At 46.1% G+C, this 20495-nt stretch overlaps 2 protein-coding genes and 1 pseudogene across 3 annotated transcripts; 2 read left to right on the top strand and 1 right to left on the bottom strand.

The window, feature by feature from the left end:
• The first annotated feature begins 256 nt into the window (after positions 1–256).
• On the top strand, positions 257–5812 carry LOC105419195 (E3 ubiquitin-protein ligase RNF43-like). 2 transcript variants are annotated; one of them, XM_029848586.1, is made up of 8 exons: positions 257–663; positions 879–953; positions 1069–1203; positions 1285–1386; positions 1475–1645; positions 1717–1819; positions 1911–3398; positions 5429–5812. In XM_029848586.1, exons 2-5 carry the CDS (start codon positions 885–887, stop codon positions 1598–1600), a joined length of 432 nt encoding a protein of 143 aa, XP_029704446.1. In that variant the 5' UTR covers positions 257–663; positions 879–884; the 3' UTR covers positions 1601–1645; positions 1717–1819; positions 1911–3398; positions 5429–5812. The 2 variants fall into 2 exon arrangements, with proteins under 2 accessions (XP_029704446.1, XP_029704445.1); XM_029848585.1 differs by lacking the exon at positions 257–663 and having other exon boundaries at positions 796–953.
• Positions 5813–10330: 4518 nt separating this feature from the next.
• On the bottom strand, positions 10331–13914 carry LOC115252718 (4-hydroxyphenylpyruvate dioxygenase-like). The gene is made up of 9 exons (XM_029848631.1): positions 13908–13914; positions 13295–13467; positions 13120–13226; positions 12953–13030; positions 12479–12641; positions 12299–12370; positions 12098–12220; positions 11901–12017; positions 10331–10639 (listed from the first exon to the last, which is right to left on the bottom strand). The coding sequence occupies exons 1-9, from the start codon at positions 13912–13914 to the stop codon at positions 10526–10528; spliced, it is 954 nt and encodes a 317-aa protein (XP_029704491.1). The 3' UTR covers positions 10331–10525.
• A 61-nt stretch (positions 13915–13975) lies between these two features.
• LOC105418942 (acetylcholine receptor subunit delta-like) lies at positions 13976–17132 on the top strand (annotated as a pseudogene).
• Positions 17133–20495: the final 3363 nt, after the last annotated feature.

Here is a 20495-nt window from a genome sequence, read left to right on the forward strand (position 1 = left end):
CCTCGTTATATGTGTCGACTCCCCTCGTTATATATGTTGACTCCCCTCGTTATATATGTCGACTCCCCTCGTTATATATGTCAACTTGCTCTTCATCTTCTCCACCATCATCTCCCTCTTTTAGTTGGCTGCACAGGTGAAGGTTACAGGTGTCTGACGGGCGCTCCTCTGGGGGGGCGTATAGCTCCCAGACCACGCCGTGCTATTAGCAGTATAATGCTAACGTGTCGTAAAAAGGGCTTAATAACAGGGCTGGGGGTAATTGAAGGACACACTGCCCGGCAGCACCAGGAAAAGCAAATGTCTGTACGATCTTCCCAGTCCTCAATATGGGTGCGAGCAGACTGCTGCTAGGCATTGTGGGTACTGGGCGAGAAGGCCAGGGGGTTAAAAGACGTGATTATCCTTATTAAGGTTGGACAGGGGCCAGAAACTTGAATTTCTGTGGCGAGATGAAAGTGAGTCTGTTTTTCTATTTCCATCGTGAGGTGAGCGTTCTGGCCGGTTACTGTGAAAACTCGCACGCTCACATGCACGCTCACACGGAGCCACGCTGACACTCTCAACATCTGTTGGAGAGAGATCCATTGGTTTCCCGCTCCTCGGCCGTAACCTCTACTGACCTGTGGCAACATTTAAACCCACAGTTTAAATATTTACTCGGTAAATAAGTGACCCTGATTTGAAAGTTGCTGTGGAAATGTCACGTGTGTGCTTACTGCCCCCTAGTGGCGGCCCGAGGCACTGAGCAGTATCTTGGTATTTATATCTCAGAGTGAGACTTTAATGTGTGTGTGTGTGTGTGTGTGTGTGTGTTTGTTTGTGTGTGTGTGTGTGTGTGTGTGGGTGTGGGTGTGGGTGTGTGTGTGATGGTTTAGGCTCGCATGGCTTTGGACAAAGGAGCCCAAGCTGTCATCTTCGACGTCAGCGATGATGCCGACGCTGCCGCTGAGGTGAGTGTGGAGGGTTGGCCGGAAGCACCTCTGGAGCAGAGCTCTGAACAGAAGCATCACATCCGTGTCTGTCTGTGGTCCTCCTCTTGGTTCCGACACCATCCACGTGGCCCAGCTGCGGGAGGCCGACTCCCTCCCCCGACCCGTCGTGATGGTGGAGTCTGACGATGCGGAGGAGCTGATGGCTCTGGTCAACAAGAACGAGGAGGCCGTCGTTCGGATCGAGATCATGGTGAATCCACCACGATGGGTAATTAGAACCCAGCAAACGCGTCACCTGTGTGTTCCCATGCTGTGTATGGCCACTGTACTTCTCCACTTGCCTTTGCAGCCACACTACGACATGGGCATCGTCCTCACCATCGTCCTGGCCGTCCTCACCATTGTCCTCATCTTCGCTCTACGTTACAAGTGCAGGTCCAGCAGAACCTGGGTGAGTCCGAGTCACATTCCTTTGCACCATCAGTCCACCCGGAGTTATTAGACGGATCCGGTCAAAGTGTTCTGCCCTGTGGGTTCAGGACTCGGTTCACCAACAGACCAGGCAGGCCATCAGCCGCCTGGAGACTAAGACCTACAACTCTCAGGGCTGCTCAGGCCCCCATCACCAGCGGGCCCCCTGGGGGTCCGCCAGCAGCTCCAACTGAAGTCCGGTCTGCGCTATCTGCCTGGAGGAGTTCCAGGACGGCCAGGTGAGAGAGGTGATGCTACACTAAAGCCCCTGTAGATGCTCCTGTCTTCACCTCTCTCCTTGTTGTGCCAGCACTTGAGGATTATATCGTGCGCTCATGAGTTCCATAAAGACTGCGTGGACCCCTGGCTGCTGCAGCACCGCACCTGCCCCCTCTGCATGCACAACATCATGGGTGTGTTCCTTTGATTTCTAATTCATGTCTGCAGCTATGCCGTTAGCTCCTGTAGCATTGGGTACATCTTGTCTGTGGTTGCCTCCCCCAGGGACCGAGCGGCAGGCCCAGAGGTTCAGACTGCAGCAGAGTTCGGAGCAAAGCCAGGGCTTTCTCCACCATCATCCTTACAGTGGCCCGAGGAACCACCACTTCCCTCAGCATGCTGTCCCCTTCTCTCTAAGGCCCCAGTATCCTTGTGGACCTTCTGGACCCTATCCTGATCTGGGCCACTACAATGGCTCTTCTCCAAGGGATGACCAAACTCTTCAATTCCTGGCTAGCAGACCGTTCGGCTCTAGCTGTGGGTATCACCGACCCGCAGAGGGTCCCGGGAGGCCCCAGATGTTTGGAGGTAACTGCAGGACCTCTTCCCACCACTACGGCCCACGTCGGTCCTGCCACACCTATCGATCGTCCTGTCCCGCCCAGCGCAGTGCGTCCAGCTCAAGGCTCTACCACGGACCTTCAGTGGGGCCCCAGCCCCGTAGGACGCTGGGCCATGGCCGACAGGGGGAGGGGAGCTGCTCAGGTGGCAGCTACCACACAGAACGCAGTGGGTACCTGGCTGATGGGCCAGCGAGTGACTCCAGCTCAGGGCCGTGTCACGGTTCCTCCAGTGACTCGGTTCTCAATTGTACTGACGTATCTCTGCAGGGGGTCTATGGTAGCTGGTCCACCTTCCGCAGCTCTTTGAGTAGTGATTATGATCCGTTTGTTTACTACGGGCCCGGGAACGGACATTCTGCCGCCCGCAGAAGTAGCTTGGACACATGTGCCCAGACCCGGCCCAGGTCTCTGGATTCTGTGGAGAACAAAGCGGTCTGCCCTGAGGAGCAGCAGCCCCAGACTGTGTTCAACCACATTCACTACCACCGCCACAGACATCACCACTATGAGGAGGAGGAGCACAGCCAGAGTCCTGCGAGAGGTTCTGAGGAGGAGTTAGGAGCTACTGCGGCAGCTCCAGCTGCTCTCAGCTTAGACAAAGACTCCCCGGAACACAGTCCCTGTCTGTGCCCTAATCCAGACCCAACGGATCGACCAAGTCCTGGGACAGACTGTCAGGACCGTGATCCGAGCAGGCCGGCAGGACCTTCAGTTAAAGTGTCCCCCGTCCCTTTACAGATTCCACCCCACTGCTGCCACCGGGGCCACGGACACCCTCCCTCTGCTCGGACAGGGAGCTGTGTGGTGGACGGCCCTTCTGTCTGCTTCCACCAGGGACTGGACCTGCAGGAGGACCGCAGCATCCACATCCACTATGGTCAGAGTCCAGGTTTCTGCTGCCCCCAGCCAGAGCTGCACCGGGCCCTGCTGCCTGTCCCTCTTCTTCTGGACTCAGGAATGGAGGACTGCTCCTATTGTACCGGGGCCCATGTGGTGTGGCAAAAGCGGGTGCCCCAGGCCCACTCTGACCCCCAGCTCCTGGGGCCCGGGGGGCCCCGGGACAGGCCGGTGTGCATGTTCCACCCTGGTCACGCTGCTGACCGCAGCACAGACCTCTGTTTGTACTGTCAAGCCTTACATCACAGTCAGGGTAAGGGTCCCTAGCAACAGGAAGAGGGATTAGAATAATCATAGTAATGATAATAATTATGATAAAAACAACAACAATATGAATAACAACACTAATATTGATCATAATAATAATAACTGCGATAATAACAACAAGAATATGAATAAAGACACCAATGATAATAATAATATTATTAATAATGATGATAATTATAATAGTAATAATAATATTAGTAATATTGCCAATAATAACAGCAATAGTAATAATTATAATACGAATAATAATAATTATGATCATAGTAATGATGATTGTTTTACTATTATTGTTATTATTGCAATTCTTATTATTAGTAGAACTATTATTACTATTATTATTACTAGTAGTACTATTACTTTTTTAATAATAATAGTAATATTGATAATAATGATGATGATTATAATAGTAAAAACAACTAATAATAATCACAATTATTATTATTATTATAATACTACTAAAAATAATAATAATTGCAATAACAATAATAATAATACTAAAACAGTAATTATGATAATAATATTTATAATAGTAATTATGCTAATTATAATAGTAATACTACTACTACTACTAATAATAATAATAATAATAGCAATAACAATAATTGTTACTATTATAATACAACTACTAATAATAATGATGTTGATGATAATAGTATCATGATATGGTTGTTGTTGTTGTTAACAACAATAATAGTAATAATAATTAATAATAACAAATGTGCTCTTCGGCCCCACTGATTAGGAATCAGATGTGTGTGTGTGTGTGTGTGTGTGTCAGTGTGTGTGTCTCAGTGTGTGTGTGTGTCAGTGTGTGTGTCTCAGTGTGTGTCTCAGTGTGTGTGTGTGTGTGTCTCAGTGTGTGTGTCAGTGTGTGTCTCAGTGTGTGTCTCAGTGTGTCTCAGTGTGTGTCTCAGTGTGTGTGTCAGTGTGTCTCAGTGTGTGTGTGTGTGTGTCTCAGTGTGTGTCTCAGTGTGTGTGTCAGTGTGTGTCTCAGTGTGTGTGCATCTCAGTGTGTGTCTCAGTGTGCGTCTCAGTGTGTGTCTCAGTGTGTGTGTCTCAGTGTGTGTGTCTGAGTGTGTGTCTCAGTGTGTCTCAGTGTGTGTCTCAGTGTGTGTCTGAGTGTGTGTCTCAGTGTGTCTCTCAGTGTGTGTCTCAGTGTGTGTGTCTCAGTGTGTGTCTCAGTGTGTGTCTCAGTGTGTCTCAGTGTGTGTCTCAGTGTGTCTCAGTGTGTCTCAGTGTGTGTCTCAGTGTGTGTGTCTCAGTGTGTGTCTCAGTGTGTCTCAGTGTGTCTCAGTGTGTCTGAGTGTGTGTCTCAGTGTGTGTGTCTCAGTGTGTCTCTCAGTGTGTCTCAGTGTGTGTCTCAGTGTGTGTCTCAGTGTGTCTGAGTGTGTGTCTCAGTGTGTGTGTCTCAGTGTGTCTCTCAGTGTGTCTCAGTGTGTGTCTCAGTGTGTGTCTCAGTGTGTCTGAGTGTGTGTCTCAGTGTGTGTGTCAGTGTGTCTCAGTGTGTGTCTCAGTGTGTGTGTCAGTGTGTCTCAGTGTGTGTCTCAGTGTGTGTCTCAGTGTGTCTCAGTGTCTCAGTGTGTGTCTCAGTGTGTGTGTGTCTCAGTGTGTGTCTGAGTGTGTGTCTCAGTGTGTGTCTCAGTGTGTCTCAGTGTGTGTCTCAGTGTGTGTCTCAGTGTGTGTCTGAGTGTGTGTCTCAGTGTGTCTCAGTGTGTGTCTCAGTGTGTGTCTCAGTGTGTCTCAGTGTGTGTCTCAGTGTGTGTCTCAGTGTGTCTCAGTGTCTCAGTGTGTGTCTCAGTGTGTGTGTGTCTCAGTGTGTGTCTGAGTGTGTGTCTCAGTGTGTGTCTCAGTGTGTCTCAGTGTGTGTCTCAGTGTGTGTCTCAGTGTGTGTCTGAGTGTGTGTCTCAGTGTGTCTGAGTGTGTGTCTCAGTGTGTGTGTCTCAGTGTGTCTCAGTGTGTGTCTCAGTGTGTTTTGCTGATCCAGCTGGACGCTAACGTGGTTTCTTGTGTGCACAGGATCAGAAGAAGAATCTGGTGTGTGAACATTGGCCGTCTCCCATTGTATCGCGCTGCTACTCAGGAGCCAGGATGGAAACGCCTCCTCAAGCCTTCCACCACGCTGCCAGACACGCCTCCTTCATCTTCACGTCAAATGTAGCTCCTTGTGATCAAAGCACAATTACTGTGACTAAGTCATTCAGCATAGATTGTTTTCATGAGTTGTTGGGGACAAGACTTCGTGCCCTTGTGATTCATTAGGGGGGGTTCAGTAACGAGCATGAATCCACAGGTTTCCTGCTCCTTAGGGACACCGAACACATGATCCTTGGTGAGCAGTCTCCAGGAACTGAGACAGAATCCACCCTTTCGGAGGCTTCTTGTGACCCTGGTGCCCAAGAATATTCGGTTTTGTGGCAGCTTAACGAAGGACTGTGAATAAAACGAGCGATAGGAGCTCTTTCTATCCCACGACACTAAAACCAAACCAAATTGAACACATGATGGTGACGCTGGGTTTGACCCAGTTTGGTGGGGGGGTTGTTGTGCATTGGTAGAAGACTCCATCTCAGATTAGCAGAATCTCACAGACGTCGCTGGGATTGGTCAAATTTCTTCAGCTCGCTGCGAAAGCCTCGATTTGAGGCACCTTCCTCCACCCTAGTGGTCTTCCTCTTCCTCCTCCTAGTTCAGTTTCTCGAGGAAAAGCTCTTCTCTCCATCCTACCTCACATTTCTTACACGGCCTCACGAGGAGGCTCTTTAAAGGTACTGCTGTAGTGAGGATATGAACCCTTCTGGTCTCAATCATGTAGCTCCCATTAACTCAGCAGAGAGTCTAAATGGAGAGAAAGATTGACCTTTGACCCCTCAAACGACAAGGATTCTAGCGCGGGCCTTGTTCTCATCATTTCACTAATGGCAGCTGTTCTCATCGTGTGTGTCAGATCGTTTTCTTTTGTTAAACCTTTAACCCTTTTAAGGTGAACCAGTTTGACTGAACTCCCTCGTCGTCATTACAAGCTATTTTCTCTTGGTTGTCGTTTCTCTCCGGTGGTTGCGTCTCGCGCTCAGACCTCAGTGCTGCTAATCCTCCCTGAAAGACAGTGATAAAGGAGAAAAAGATAATGACTAAAGTGGAATGGAGCCATTTTAGAGAGCCTGCAGCCCCCCTCAGTCTGCCTTGGATGGTTGGATTTGACTATTATGGTTTGCTGTTCGGCTGTGTGACAGCTGTTGCAGGAACAACCGAGCACTGGAAAAACAGGACACTTATTCTTATTGACGGACACAGAAGCCAATGTGAAACTGCCTTCATGATGGTCCATGTGATTTCATCCAGTCAAACCACTTTAGATCCACCTGAAACCAGAACTGCTCAAAGATATTTTTAAAAAGTACTTAACCCCCCCCCCCTTCCAATTAGGTGAGTTTCCCTCTCCTCTAAATGATAATGTGAGCAATCCTCTCTTAACAGAAGGACTTTTTGAAGTGTGAACGCAGTCCGACTTCAGATTAGAGATGCACCGATCTGGCCGCTTCTGTGCTAATTACTCCAAAACCTCAATGAATAAACTCTGTGCTTGAGCGTTCGGGACGTTCTAGTTCTAGTTTTGGTTTGTGTGACTTCCTGTGTGGGTCAGCAATGGTGCTGCCTGCCAGGAGACATTGGACAAAGACTTTTAAAGGAAACACACTTAATTCAGTGAAGGTATCAATAATCATGCATAAGCTAACATTAAGCTTGATTGAGACATTCAGCAGCTTTGTCAAATAAAATGAGCTGTTTTGTTATTAGTAGATAAGAGTGTTGCAAAAATGCTCACAGTTTGGTTGGGTTCTTCTCCACTGTTGGTCATAAACTAAGCTCCTTCTCTAGGACAGCAGTACCAGGACCAGAGTGACAGCTGATCCATTTGAGTACCAGGCCAGTTTTAGAGATATCTGATCGGTGCATCCCTGCGTCAGGTGTCGACGGGGGAAAGAATCGTGCGTAATTCTGGTAGCACTTACTAAAGCTTTTATGTGCCTTATTTGTTAAAAAATAATGTTGACAATCAGGAGCCTGCGCTGATCCGTCTGCCAAAGGGGTGAGCAGCTAAACCCACTTACCCGGAACACAAGAACATGCCTGTTGACCCCGGTTGACCCCGGTTGACCTCTGCTTTCCCTTCACCGTAGCTCAGAAACATTTGGCATCTTTGTTCTGACCCTCATTAGAAATGTGCCAGCATGAGGTTCTCCAGCCCCAGGTTCTCCATCTGTGCATCCGTCTCTGTGACCCACGCTTGGACCCCCAACAGGCTCGACTGTGACGCCGGGGTTGGAATTGACTGAATAACGTGCAGCACTTTGGCAAAATTCAGTTTACAAATTTAAAATCAGCCCCAAACCAGCAGCATGGGATTCTTGATGCCAGGGTTTAGCTGGTGTGGTCTAATCCTCTTCAGGATCTTCCCCTTTGTGCCTTTTTTATCTGGTGGATGCAAGTCTGGCAACAATTATGAGCTAAAACTGCCTTTGCTCAGAGTAAATAAAAACAAAGGTCCCTTTTAGAATTTAAAGGGACTTGTCAGTATATTTTTGAATACTTTGCGTACAAAAAGGAACAACAAAACCAGAAAAGAAATAGTGTTGTATTTTATATATGATAGAACATTTCATTATAGTGACACGTCACTAATATATTTATTTACTAATATATTTATCCATTTTGTTCAGGTTTGAAAGTGGTTTCTGTATAGACTGAATGTTTCTATATGGAATCTGACCAGTGCCATCACAGATATATGAACCTGTCTTCATTCCAATTATATGCAAATAAATTATTTTGAAATAAAATGTCCTGCTCTGATTTTTTTTCGCTCCTTGTTAAAGTTGTAAAGGATTGATCCAGATGAATCCACCTGTTTATCCCTCTTGAGGTCACTAGTCCCCCCTACCTTCACTTAAAGAGACTAGCATCACTTCGCTGACTAGACTTCCCGCAGGATAAGAATGTCCTCAAAGGATCGCACCTCTGGATTAACTTGGACTGTTGCCCCTTTCCAAGACTGCCCTTTTTGGTTCTTCACTTTGCTTTCACACTCCACAGTTTTCAGGCCTCACACCCTTCGGGTTCTATGAACAAAGATTTGTTCCATCCTCATTGGCTGTCTTCTGTCTGCCTTCGGGTCCAATCTAAACATAGACTCAACGGAACAATCAGATGCTAGCAGGTTAGCATTACTCTGGTGAGGTATTTTTTTGTCGCAGTGTTCCTTCGTTTTTGACCTCAACCATTAACCTACCAACAAGAGAAAGATCAGGGCGGCAAAATGGGCCTCAGCGTCAATGAAAGACAGACTACAGACTTGTAGAGGAGCAGACTTTGCCATTGGTCTAGGGTGGTGAAGCAGCAGCAAAAGGGAGCTGAAGGATGAGATGCCAGACCTCAAGACCCTAACCGCCCTTACTGCACGCCTAGACGACCATCTCAGGGACAGACGGAGGGGGCAGGTTTTCATCCATGATGACTTTCTCGACATTGACTATCGATCCCTTAACAACACCACCACCAAGCATAAGTACCCATTAACCCCCTTCCACAGGGCTTTTAGTCCACTCTAAAGAGCCTGGATCTGAATACCTGGTGACGCTCTTCAGCTTTAACCATGCACCAGTCTCTAGTCTGTCTCTAGTCTGTCTCTAGTCAACAATGTTAGATCCCTCTTCGTTGCCCTCAAAGACATTGTCATCCCTGACATTAATGGGGAACATATCCAACATGTCTACCTAGTGTCCCAGTACCTTCTCATGAATAAACGTTTTGTAAAACGAGAGAGGTCCTCTTTTCTGGGTTCATCCTTGGACAGGGACAATTCTCGTCTGAACCGTCACAATGTTTCTTGGGTTTTGCTAATTTTTTACCGTTGCTTCATTTGCGATTAAAGCAAAGTGGCCGCACCTCTCACCAAACATTCCTCCAACCTGAATGTTTTCCAGTGGTCCGATGAGGACACGGTTTAGCTCCGCTCCCCATCCTTTCACACCCGGATCCCTGTCACCAGTTTTGTGGACAAGATGCTTTTCTCTCCCAGCATGACTACCAAAAGCTCCATCTCTGCATCTTCTACAGAGATACATCTTCTACAGGCTACGTTGGAGGTAAACTACAATGTGGGGAATAGAGACTTGCTCGTGGTTGTCATAGCTTTGCAGGAGACTCTTGCTGGAGGGGTCCATCTAGCCATTAGTGGTGTGGACCAACCACAAGGACCCGTCTTACCTTAGGAACACTAAGTGGGTAAACCTACAGCAAGCTCGGTGGGTGCTCTTTCTAGCCTGTTTTAAATTCTCTCTCATGTACTGCCCAGGTTCCAGTAACATCTCTAACAACTCTACTCCAGTGGCTTTTTGTCCCTAAATCTGTCCGCTCTAACGTTCCACATTGGGGGCTTTCTTCCAGGTTCACCTGTCATCAAGGCCTCACCCAGACCCAAATTTCCTTAGGAAACACTTCTGGTGTATTGAGACTTTTTCCCATGTGATGGATGCAGACCTAGACCAGAGACTCAAGGCTGAGGGAACCATTCTGGCAATGGTGTCTAAACAGGGTGTGCCATAACCCGGTCCAAACTAGCCGGGTTTCCTGTCGTCCCAGGCAGAAACTGTTTTTTACCAAGGCAAGTGTGAACCCAGGTGAATGGGTTATTTACTTGGTAGATCAGAAAACCTGGCTTTTTTCAACATCCCTCACTTCAAGCCAACTTCAAACTCCTTCACTCCTGTCATCACTGGGCATGAGGGTGGTAGAGCGGCTGGCTTAAATATTTGTCTGAGTCCAGTTGATCACAGCATGCTGAGTTTCACATTTAGCCTCCTCAGCTGTCTCCTGGCAACAATGTAAGCATACATTTCACCTGTCCCAAACACACATGGCTACCCACATGAACAAGCATAACTTTATTTAGCTGGGCAGCATACAATCAGCAGACACCTCAGAGTATATCTGGGAGCACAGAGATAGATAGTCGACTATCCATATGCAGAATGGGTCTGCGGGAAGCTGCTGACTGCATCTGAAATATGTGGCCATATATAACAATCTACGTAAGGTTCAGCAGCCGTAGGGGGATCACTGGAAGCCTTTGGTCTGCCCTTGGTGTGTCAGCACTGTGAGGTTTCCCCTAGCATCTTGGTCCTTCTCAATGGCCTCAAAGAGGGACTTGAAGTTTCCAGCTCCAAAGCCCTAGAACAGCCACAAACACACAAATGGGAAATAAAGCAGCCTCTTGTATTCACAGTCTATTCTAGTCCATTCTGAGATGAGTATTTAGAGCAGGCTTGACAAATGGGTTTAATCTGATTATCTTAATGTGAACATAAACATTTCAGACAGTTTGAATGCAATTCTAAAATCTGGGATCCAAATCTGAAACCTGGTAGAGAATTTCCTCAGAACTTGTGAAATTATACACAGATCAAAAAGTGAAAATGGTCAGAAAATGAACCATTTGGTCTCGTCTTCTTCCCCACTTTAGTCCTTTTGGGGTCACGGGGAGGGAGCACGTATGTGTGAAGGCAGGTCCCCCCCTTAGGTGAAGGCAGGTCCCCCCCTTAGGTGAAGGCAGGTCCCCCCTTGGGTGAAGGCAGGTCCCCCTCTTAGGTGAAGGCAGGTCCCCCCTTAGGTGAAGGCAGGTCCCCCCTTGGGTGAAGGCAGGTCCCCCCCTTAGGTGAAGGCAGGTCCCCCCTTGGGTGAAGGCAGGTCCCCCCCTTAGGTAAAGGCAGGTCCCCCCGTGGGTGAAGGCAGGTCCCCCCTTGGGTGAAGGCAGGTCCCCCCTTAGGTGAAGGCAGGTCCCCCCCTTGGGTGAAGGCAGGTCCCCCCCTCGGGTGAAGGCAGGCCCCCCCCTTAGGTGAAGGCAGGTCCCCCCTTAGGTGAAGGCAGGTCCCCCCTTGGGTGAAGGCAGGTCCCCCCTTGGGTGAAGGCAGGTCCCCCCTTGGTCAGCCACCAGCTCATCGCAGGGCCCTACGTGTGCATTTGTGGGTTTGGTGCCTTGCTCAAGGGTACCTGGGCAGTTCTCTGAAGGTATACTGGCTCTACGACCAGAACACCTTCCATGTTTTGTCTGCAATGGGACTTGAACCAAGAACCCTCCTCTTCTCACAGAATGAGCTACGTTCAAAGGGCTCTGAGAGAGGGCTCTTTCTAACTTTCATGTCGTGAAAGACTGGAGATTGACAACATGCCTGTTCTGACAGGAAGGATGGGGGTATAAGTGGAGTGCCACAGGGCACAACCTGATCCAAAGATCCCCCTCCCGGTTTAGCCTTTTAATCTGTACCTGTGACAGATTTACTGGCCTTTTCCAAGTGGGTGACTTTTATTCTGCTCACACTGGGTGACCAGGTGTCCTGGCCCAACTTCTTAAAGGGGTTCAAGGCAAGAAATATGACCAGAGCCTGATATATCCCATCGCTCGTGCACAGTGATTATCCTCAGAACCACTTACAAAATGGTTTTTCCGCTGGATGACCTCCAGAAAGAGGGTTGGCCTGTCCTGCATGGGTTTGGTGAAGATTTGAAGGAGGTAGCCCTTGTCGTCAAAATCAACCAAGATTCTCAGTTTCTGAAAAGAAAGAGAAGGTTTACAGGCGGGAAGACGAGTGAAAAGAGTGGAACCTTTACTCTCTCCCCACATGTGCTCACCTGTAGAACATCGAGGTCCTCCTCCACCTTGATCTTTGCCGTTTTGAGCTTCTGCCGCAGGTCGTCGTAGTAGGTGTCAGGTGCTGAAAGGAAGTCCATCCCTCGGGCACGCAGGTTCACTATCTGGCTCAAAGATAAAAGGCAGCATGCTTGTCTTCACTTGCAGATTTGAGAGGGAAGCATCTGTATCAGGAGCCTCACAGCTTCAATGATGTTCGAGGTGTTGAGGGCGATGTGCTGCACGCCCGGTCCTCCGTTATAGTCCACGTATTCCTGTGAGGACAGAGACACAGGACAGCTGAAACCAGGCGGGACGCTGGTCCACATATTGCTCTTGTGTAGAGTTGAAAATCAAGCAGTTCCAAAAGGAAGGAAGCTCACCTGGATTTGTGAGATCCTTTTCCCCACGGCCGGCTCATTGATGGGCATCTTGATGGTCTCTTCATAATTAGCCACGACGATGGATCTCAGCGAACTGTAATCCGTGTAGATCTGTTTATCATCTATGGACCAGAACCGATGGAACAGCAAACATTTCTGATACCTGGAATTTGAGGGGGAAAAGAGTGTGAGGACAACCTTATTTTCTGCTTAAATGTGACACTGAAAACAAGCGCGTTGGCCTTGATGTGGTCCTGTCTGATGGTGAGGTGTTGATTGAACCCATTTATTTCACTCCATTGGTTTTGAAATGAAAGAGTCAAAATAAAAGTCATGAAACGTAGTTTCAGTGTAAAGAGGTCTTGTGGCATCAGATGTCCAAGGATGTGTAACATGGCTCTGAGAACGTTAGCAGTAAACACCAGCAGCTGAGCAGGGGACGACCTTTGACCCTCATGGAGGACGTGCGCTCACCAGTCTGTGACGGGCACCATTTGATCATCTGGCTGATTTCCCACAATGTGATCGATAAAGCGCAGGCCTGCGGGGGGCCTACCGGAGAGAGAGGAAGGGTCATCTTGGGTTAGCCCACAGAGAAAAGAGCTGCAGCCAGTTAGCTCTAATCCTTGGATTTGACTCACAGTTTTGCTAACAGAGGATCCTTGTACAGAGGCTCTTTGTAGCCTGGCAGGAAAAGGCCTGTGTAGGGGCCGAGGTACTCGATGAGGGTGTGCGTTGTGTCCCCATACTGCGGAAAACACACAAATGTGTGTCAAACACACATTTCCACTTTGATGTGTGTTCCTCCTGACGTACCGTTTGAATGATGGCGTACTTGACCTTCCCGTGGTCGTCCTGCTCCACCCAGGGCTCCCTGACCACCACGGCTCCTCGCTCCCTGGCCGCCTGTGGGGGGAGAGCGTTTGGGATCAGCTTGAAACAGAGGAGCAACAGTGCGCTGGTGCGTGGAGACGCCTCCTGGAAGCCCCCTAGTGGTGGCAGGCTGAACGGCCTGCTGCTCCTGTCCTATGTAACCTGACGCCTGGACTGAAACCGTGATTCAAACACAGACTTTATCTAAAACCTTGACTGAAGTTCAGAAGGTTCCATTTCAACTCTCTGGATCCAGTAAACACACACGTGGCAGGTTCTGGGGCAACATTAAAACATGACTCTCTGACAATCTTTTGTGCCTCTGATTCCAGAACAAGACCATTTATCTTTGCCCAATATTTCGTTTGAACATGTAATTCCTCATTTACGGGAGCTCCAGCTGTGAACTTCTATTTAAACTATTCGTAGAATAATAATCCGGAATAATCTAAATTTATGCTAGAGGTGAGCGGTGAGTTTACATGTGTTTAATCACATTGATATCTTTTGCTGTTTAAGCTACTGAGAACTAGAGGAAAGATGGTTTAGAACATACATGACATGTTTTTATGATACGCTCTTTATCTTTAAAATCACTGATGCATCAGGAAATGTGTCCAAAAAATGCAGCTCAGGTTTTATATCACAGCCATGATTTTATCTAATGATTCCAAGAAACTTTTCCTTCTTTTGAACACACTTGTCCAGTGTTCAAATGATAATGAAATCATTTGTGATGCGTTAGAATAGGCCAGCAATTCACCAATATTTCTCCATCAACAACCGATGAAAGGACACAAACCAGACCTCTCCAAACCTTTGCTCCATATTGTTACTTTATAATTTAAGACAACTCATCAATGAAATGAAGCATAATTTGCTGTATTTTGGTTGCATTAGCGTTGGGAATATTTGCACTTATTCTGGGCTTAGGTCCAATTACGTCCACCTTTGTGCAGAGATTCAACAGGTCTCTGCTACTGGTTACCACCCGCCATCTTCAGATCGTCCTGCTCCATCAGCGTCAAATATTTCCCCTTTGACTGGCAGGACTGCACGCTCAAATTCACGTATGCACGGGCAGGATTTTTCATTGTTGTTTGAAACGCAGACAAACTCTGACATGATGTTTTAAACTGAGCTGAGTCAAGATTTTATAGAATCTAAACACATATGAGAGGAGAAAAAGGTGCAAAAATAAAATGCATGGTGCAGCTAAACTCTCCCAGTAGGAAAAAAGGCTTTTTAAATTCTGCATTCTGCAAAACTGCATTTCCCATGTTGCCTTGCAGCTCTCTAACGTACAATGCCAAAGAGATCAGGTTGCTCCTGAAGGAAGAAATACTCAATGAAACCAAGTGGACGGTTGAATGGATCATTACTGATCCTGCAGGCTTTACAGGTAACCAAGTAAAGATTAATTTCCATTTATTTTTATTTTTTACTGCATCCAGTCCTGGAGCTTGTGGGTGACTTTCAGTGTACTGGATGCTGTTGATACATGCAGAGAAGTTGTTTTCCCCAGAGCCTGAGCCTTCAGACTGGCTGCAGCTCCAACCAGACTGACGGTCATAACTTCATCACTTGTGTCTGAACTCTGGCTTTGACCAACAGAGAATGGTGAGTGGGAGATCATCCACCGACCCGCCAAGAGAAACACCTACAAACACATTCCCATGGAGAGCAACAAGCATCAGGACATCACCTTCTACCTGGTCATCAGACGCAAACCTCTCTTCTACGTGGTCAACATCATCATCCCCTGCGTGCTCATCTCCTTCCTGGCCTCGCTGGTCTACTACCTGCCCGCAGACAGTCAGTGCAGAGTCACAGAACGTACTGAAGCCAGCGTCAGGCAGATTAACAGTCTGGGACCTTTTCAGAATCACAACTACATGAACTGAGTTAACCTTCAGCAGCACCCAAAGAATCAGACATTATAGCTGAATATCACGTCAGCACGGGACAACACAGCTAATAAAGCAGCAAACATCGGTAGTGGGCGGAGCTGAGGGGCCGCCATTAATGGAGAAACATAAATTAGCTCCCCAACAGATTTTTGAATAGATTTTAAAAAGGATAATAAAAATGTGTGTGTGTGTGTGTAGGTGGTGAGAAGATGACACTGTCCACCTCGGTGCTGCTCGCTCAGTCTGTCTTCCTACTCTTGATCTCTCAAAGGCTCCAGAAACATCCACGTCCGTTCCTCTTATTGTGAAGTAGGTAAACGCACCATTTACTCCACATCACTTTAACTCTGAATCAGATATATTCTGCTTCTCCAAACTATATATACATTAGGGCTGCAGAACCAGGTGACAACCGGCTGAGATTTAAAAAATGGAAAACACCTGAGTGTGTTTGTGTGTTGAAGATATTTGATGTTCATCATGGTGGTGGTGACGGTGGTGGTGCTGAACTGTGTGGTCGTCCTCCACCTCCACTTCAGGACGCCGAGCACGCACGTCATGTCTGAGTGGACCAAACAGGTAAGACACACACATCCTGTTGTCCCTTTGTTGAACAGATGAACATCAGGATATATGAACATGTGACTGAATAACATGAAAGAGGATATATGAACCTATGACTTAATAACATATGAAAGAGGACTTATGAACATGTGACTTAATAACATATGAAAGAGGATATATGAACATGTGACTTAATAACATATGAAAGAGGATATATGAACATGTGACTTAATAACATATGAAAGAGGATATATGAACATATGACTTAATAACATATGAAAGAGGATATATGAACCTATGACTTAATAACATATGGAAGAGGATATATGAACATATGACTTAATAACATATAAAAGAGGATATATGAACATATGACTTAATAACATATAAAAGAGGATATATGAACATATGACTTAATAACATATAAAAGAGGATATATGAACATATGACTTAATAACATATAAAAGAGGATATATGAACATATGACTTAATAACATATGAAAGAGGATATATGAACATGTGACCTAATAACATATGAAAGAGGATATATGAACATGTGACTTAATAACATATGAAAGAGGACATATGAACATATGACTTAATAACATATGAAAGAGGATATATGAACATGTGGTTTTCCACTATAACACACACACATACACACATCAGTGTACACATACACTCTTCCTCCAGCGATTACCCCACATCTTGCCCATGTCCCGCCCTGCTGAGGCAGAGCCGTACTGGGATGGACCGTTACCGCGGCGATCCAGCTCAGTGGGCTCCATTGCCTCGGCTGAGGAGTACGACAGTGTGAAGTCCCGCAGTGAGCTGATGTTTGAGAAACAGTCTGGGAGACACGGACTGGTGACCCGAGTCACACACGCTGCCAGGACGTTTCCAGAAACATTTAAACACATGAGATATAGAAGCATCAGTAGCTTCATTTGAGTTCTGAGCTTTGGTGTCTGTGTGGAGCTGTGAAACCACAAGAAGAGGGAGGAGCCATCAGCTGTACCAGAGATCAAGCCGGCTGTGGATGGAGCCACTACATCATTAAACACATGCGCAACAAGAACGACTACAATGAGCTCAGAGGGTTCAAACAGAGTCCTCAACCCAAAGTCTGATTTAAAAAGATCAAAAGTGGCGTAAATGTCTGGTCCTGACAGGAGAAGGATAACTGGAGCGGCATCGCTCGTACAGTAGACCGACTCTGCCTCTTCCTGGTTACCCCGGTGATGACCTTTGGCACCGTAATCATCTTTCTGAGGGGAATCTGTAACCAACCTCCTCATCTGCCCTTCAAAGGAGCCCCGCATGACTCCAGAGAGGAGAACCCACGCCTGCTGTGATGCACACACACAGCCAGGGCTTTTTCCATCGCCATCGCTTCTCTGGGGGAAATGTTGCATTTCTTTATCTTAATAACAACAAATCTTTAGTTTGTTCTATAGGAGCTCCATATGTTTAGTGTCAGAGACTTCTTAGATTGTGTTCATTGCTGGCACATAAAGAAAAATGCTTTGATTTTACTAAAGTGACACAAACCCATCTCAACACTGTTTTTTATATCCTCTATATTATTGTGCATAGTCTGTGTAACTGTTGTGCTTTATTTCTGCTGGCTTCTTTAATGGGATGTAAACCAGCCTGACATAACACCAGTTGGGTACTTTATTTGATGTTGCCAAAGGTTTAAAAACAGCCTGACAGAATAAGAAATTGTGAACATTTAGAGGATGAATTATACCTGGTGGGATCTGATCTTGAATGGCAAATTTTAGAGTATTTTATAGGGAAGTGAAATAATGTTTGGACCTCTTATCAGGCAAAGAGAAAGTTGTTAAGAACTGCTCTAAAAACACCACCTCAGGGGGACTATATCCAAATCTCTCCCTTTACTGATGGGACGTTGAAACGTCAATACGCGGATTCATACATTTAGAACTGGACGTTGCACCAGAACTGGAAGCGCGGACTGATACATTTTTAACAGCGGTCCTGCTTCAGCCCTCCGGGGCTTAATAACAAAATACGAAAAATACCAAAGTTTTAATAAACATTGTTGTCGGTTGTTCGACTTGCCGGCTTTCGCTAAATTGCTAAATACGCGCTAGCATGCATGTTTTAAGCTATGGTAGCGGTATGTTTTACCATGCCCGCGCCCTATAATCCGGAGCACCTGATGTATGTGTTAAATACAGAAATAGCACCCGTAACTGAGGCGGCACCTTTTAATACGGTGCGCCCTTTGGTGGCGAACATACGGGATATAGAACATAGGGCACGTTTGTGCGTGATATCACTCCGCGTCTGCGCAACGACCACAACCTCCTATCTTTAGTATTGCTGCGCCAACTGGTGGTCTTTTGGGTTGAGGATAACGGTGATCTATATGTACCTATATGTAGCTATAGCGTCATTGGCCTCCACTCTAGCCACTCCTGGTAGTTCCTCAAAAACACTGAGTTTCTAGTGGATGCACAATCTGTGGAAGCCAACATAGAAACTTCTGAAGAGCCAAAGTTCTTGCAACAAAAATATAGTCCCCAATTAGCTTGTTTTGTTATCACACGACCCCGTCCCCATTATCTTAAGAGAATATAAAAGAATGAGTGGAGACAGAAGAGAGAATGAGACGTTTCTGGTGCGTGTCGCTCTTGATTTTGTGTTTATTTTTGCAGTAAACTTAAAGGAGGCCTTTTCACTTTATGTTTGATTCCATTTAAGCTGATATTCCATTCTTGACATCTTTAAATTTACAGTATTCATGGGAGTTTTATTTGGTCATTTTGCTTCTTTTTATTTCCTATTTCCCACATTTATTCATAGTTTTTATTAGATTGCAATAAATCCTATAACATTGAACAGACTGACTAAAGTCAAATGACCTGCGGTTCCCACCGATAGCCGTCATTCTGATGGGTTTTTGCTGGCTGCAGCTGAAATATTCCAATGCTCCATGTCACAGAGACAGTAAATACTAAACCCTAAAGATTCTGAAGGCATGATGTAAAATAGTAACGTATAATACAGACATTTGAAGAGACAATTAAGAGAATGTTTCCATGGTTATAAGAGTGGCCGAGGAGCCATTTAGGACTTTATAAAGATGCATTGTGTGATACCAGGAACTAATTTAACTTTAAGGCGAAGCTGCTTCTGCTTTGTCGACAGAGAGAGAAATGGGGTACTTCTTGTCAAAGTGACAGGTTGACCTTTCCCTGAACCCGCCCACATCTGTTTCCCCCCCCCCCCCTCCCGCCTCCCGCCATTCTCCCTCCCGCCTTTTTTTAAAAAGGAATGGCAGCAGTTACAAAACAGTTACAAAACAGTTTTGCCATAGTCCTGGCATAGCCATCTGTGGACAACATGAGTAGTTCTACATCCGTGATTGGTGAGACGGCTGTGACCGTTATAAGAGAATTGTGTGGAAAAGTAGTTGAAAAATCCACGGTGTTTGTACAGCGTTCTCAGGCGTCACCTTCTGAGCCTTTGCAGCAAGAATGGTCTTTGGAGCCTTATAGTCAAACAGGGAGTTTTGGGTATGTGTTCCGTTACAAGACGGGGGAGTTGATTCTCTATCAGCGGGAAGAATCTTCCAGTGAGGGGCCTATGTTGTTGGCTACGATGTCTTCCAATGACTGGGGTGTGTTGAAACTGATCAAACCGAGAATGGTGTGTGTGACTGAAGAAGGCTGTGAAGAAAGAAACAACACAGAACAGAAACCTTCCACAGAACAAACATTTTGTGAAACATTTGTGAAAACTAGAGAAGAGAAAACTATTGGAGAAAGTTAGACTGTTAGAACCCTAACACTGTGGTTCAGAAGAAAAGAGAAAAGAGTTGGTGGCCTCAAGTAAGAAATTTAGGGGCCTACGTTGTCTTCCGGTGTCCGAGGTGTGTAACTGAAGAAGCTTAAATCCCCTGGAGACCTGGAGGCCCTCCTGGAGAAAAACATTCTTAACATGAGTTATATCGCCTGAACCTGTTGTTTGGTAGAGTTCCCGTGTAGGGAGGTATCCCCATGGGAGTTACATCACCACCAGTTGGTCCAATCGTCAATATCAGACTTTTCGGCGCCAATCAACTTTCTTTTTTTTTTTTTTCCTTCTCGCCAAGCATTGTAAAGCGAATATATACATGATCATCTCACAGTCATTAGCTCAGTCCTCCAGAACTTCATCGGAAGCTTCACCGTCTGCGAGCGCGTGTAACAAACAAAGATGGCTGCAAAGATGACTACCGGTAAGCCTCAAATTCTTCCCAAACTTTTTCTTTGTAGTTTTCTAAATAGTTTTAGAAAACTATTAATGAATGAACTATTAATGATTAACTACTATTTACGAATAACTGTGTTTTAGAAGTTACAGTAGAGGTTCACCATATGCCAATTTATCCTGGTAAGCAATCCGTGATCTTTTTAACCTGAAAGTTGTTCTATTTTTATTCTAGATTTTTAAGTGTAATTTTCTGTATCTTTAAAGTCAGCGCCGATGAGTTTGAAGGAATAACCCTCACGCAAACAGACATTGGTATTTTACATACAGTTTTTTTTTTTTTTTTTGTTTTGTTTTTTATGAACAGCTCAGTTGTTCATAGATTGCTGAAATATAACTTTTTATGATACATTTTTCAGATCTGTTAGCCAGGGCTGAAAGATTGG

Source organism: Takifugu rubripes, chromosome 15 (genome assembly GCF_901000725.2).
Source record: "Takifugu rubripes chromosome 15, fTakRub1.2, whole genome shotgun sequence".
NCBI classification, from domain to species: domain Eukaryota; kingdom Metazoa; phylum Chordata; class Actinopteri; order Tetraodontiformes; family Tetraodontidae; genus Takifugu; species Takifugu rubripes.

Excerpts from the sequence above, each read along its gene's own strand:
- LOC115252718 (XM_029848631.1), bottom strand. Across the intron at positions 13,031-13,119 it reads GATCCTCTGTTAGCAAAACT|GCCCCCCGCAGGCCTGCGCT; the intron begins GTGAGTCAAATC and ends TCTCTCCGGTAG. Across the intron at positions 12,642-12,952 it reads ATGGTGCCCGTCACAGACTG|GTATCAGAAATGTTTGCTGT; the intron begins GTGAGCGCACGT and ends CTCAAATTCCAG.
- LOC105419195 (XM_029848586.1), top strand. The coding sequence starts at position 885 with ATGGCTTTGGACAAAGGAGCCCAAGCTGTCATCTTCGACGTCAGCGAT. Across the intron at positions 954-1,068 it reads ATGCCGACGCTGCCGCTGAG|CTGCGGGAGGCCGACTCCCT; the intron begins GTGAGTGTGGAG and ends CACGTGGCCCAG. Across the intron at positions 1,204-1,284 it reads TGGTGAATCCACCACGATGG|CCACACTACGACATGGGCAT; the intron begins GTAATTAGAACC and ends TTGCCTTTGCAG.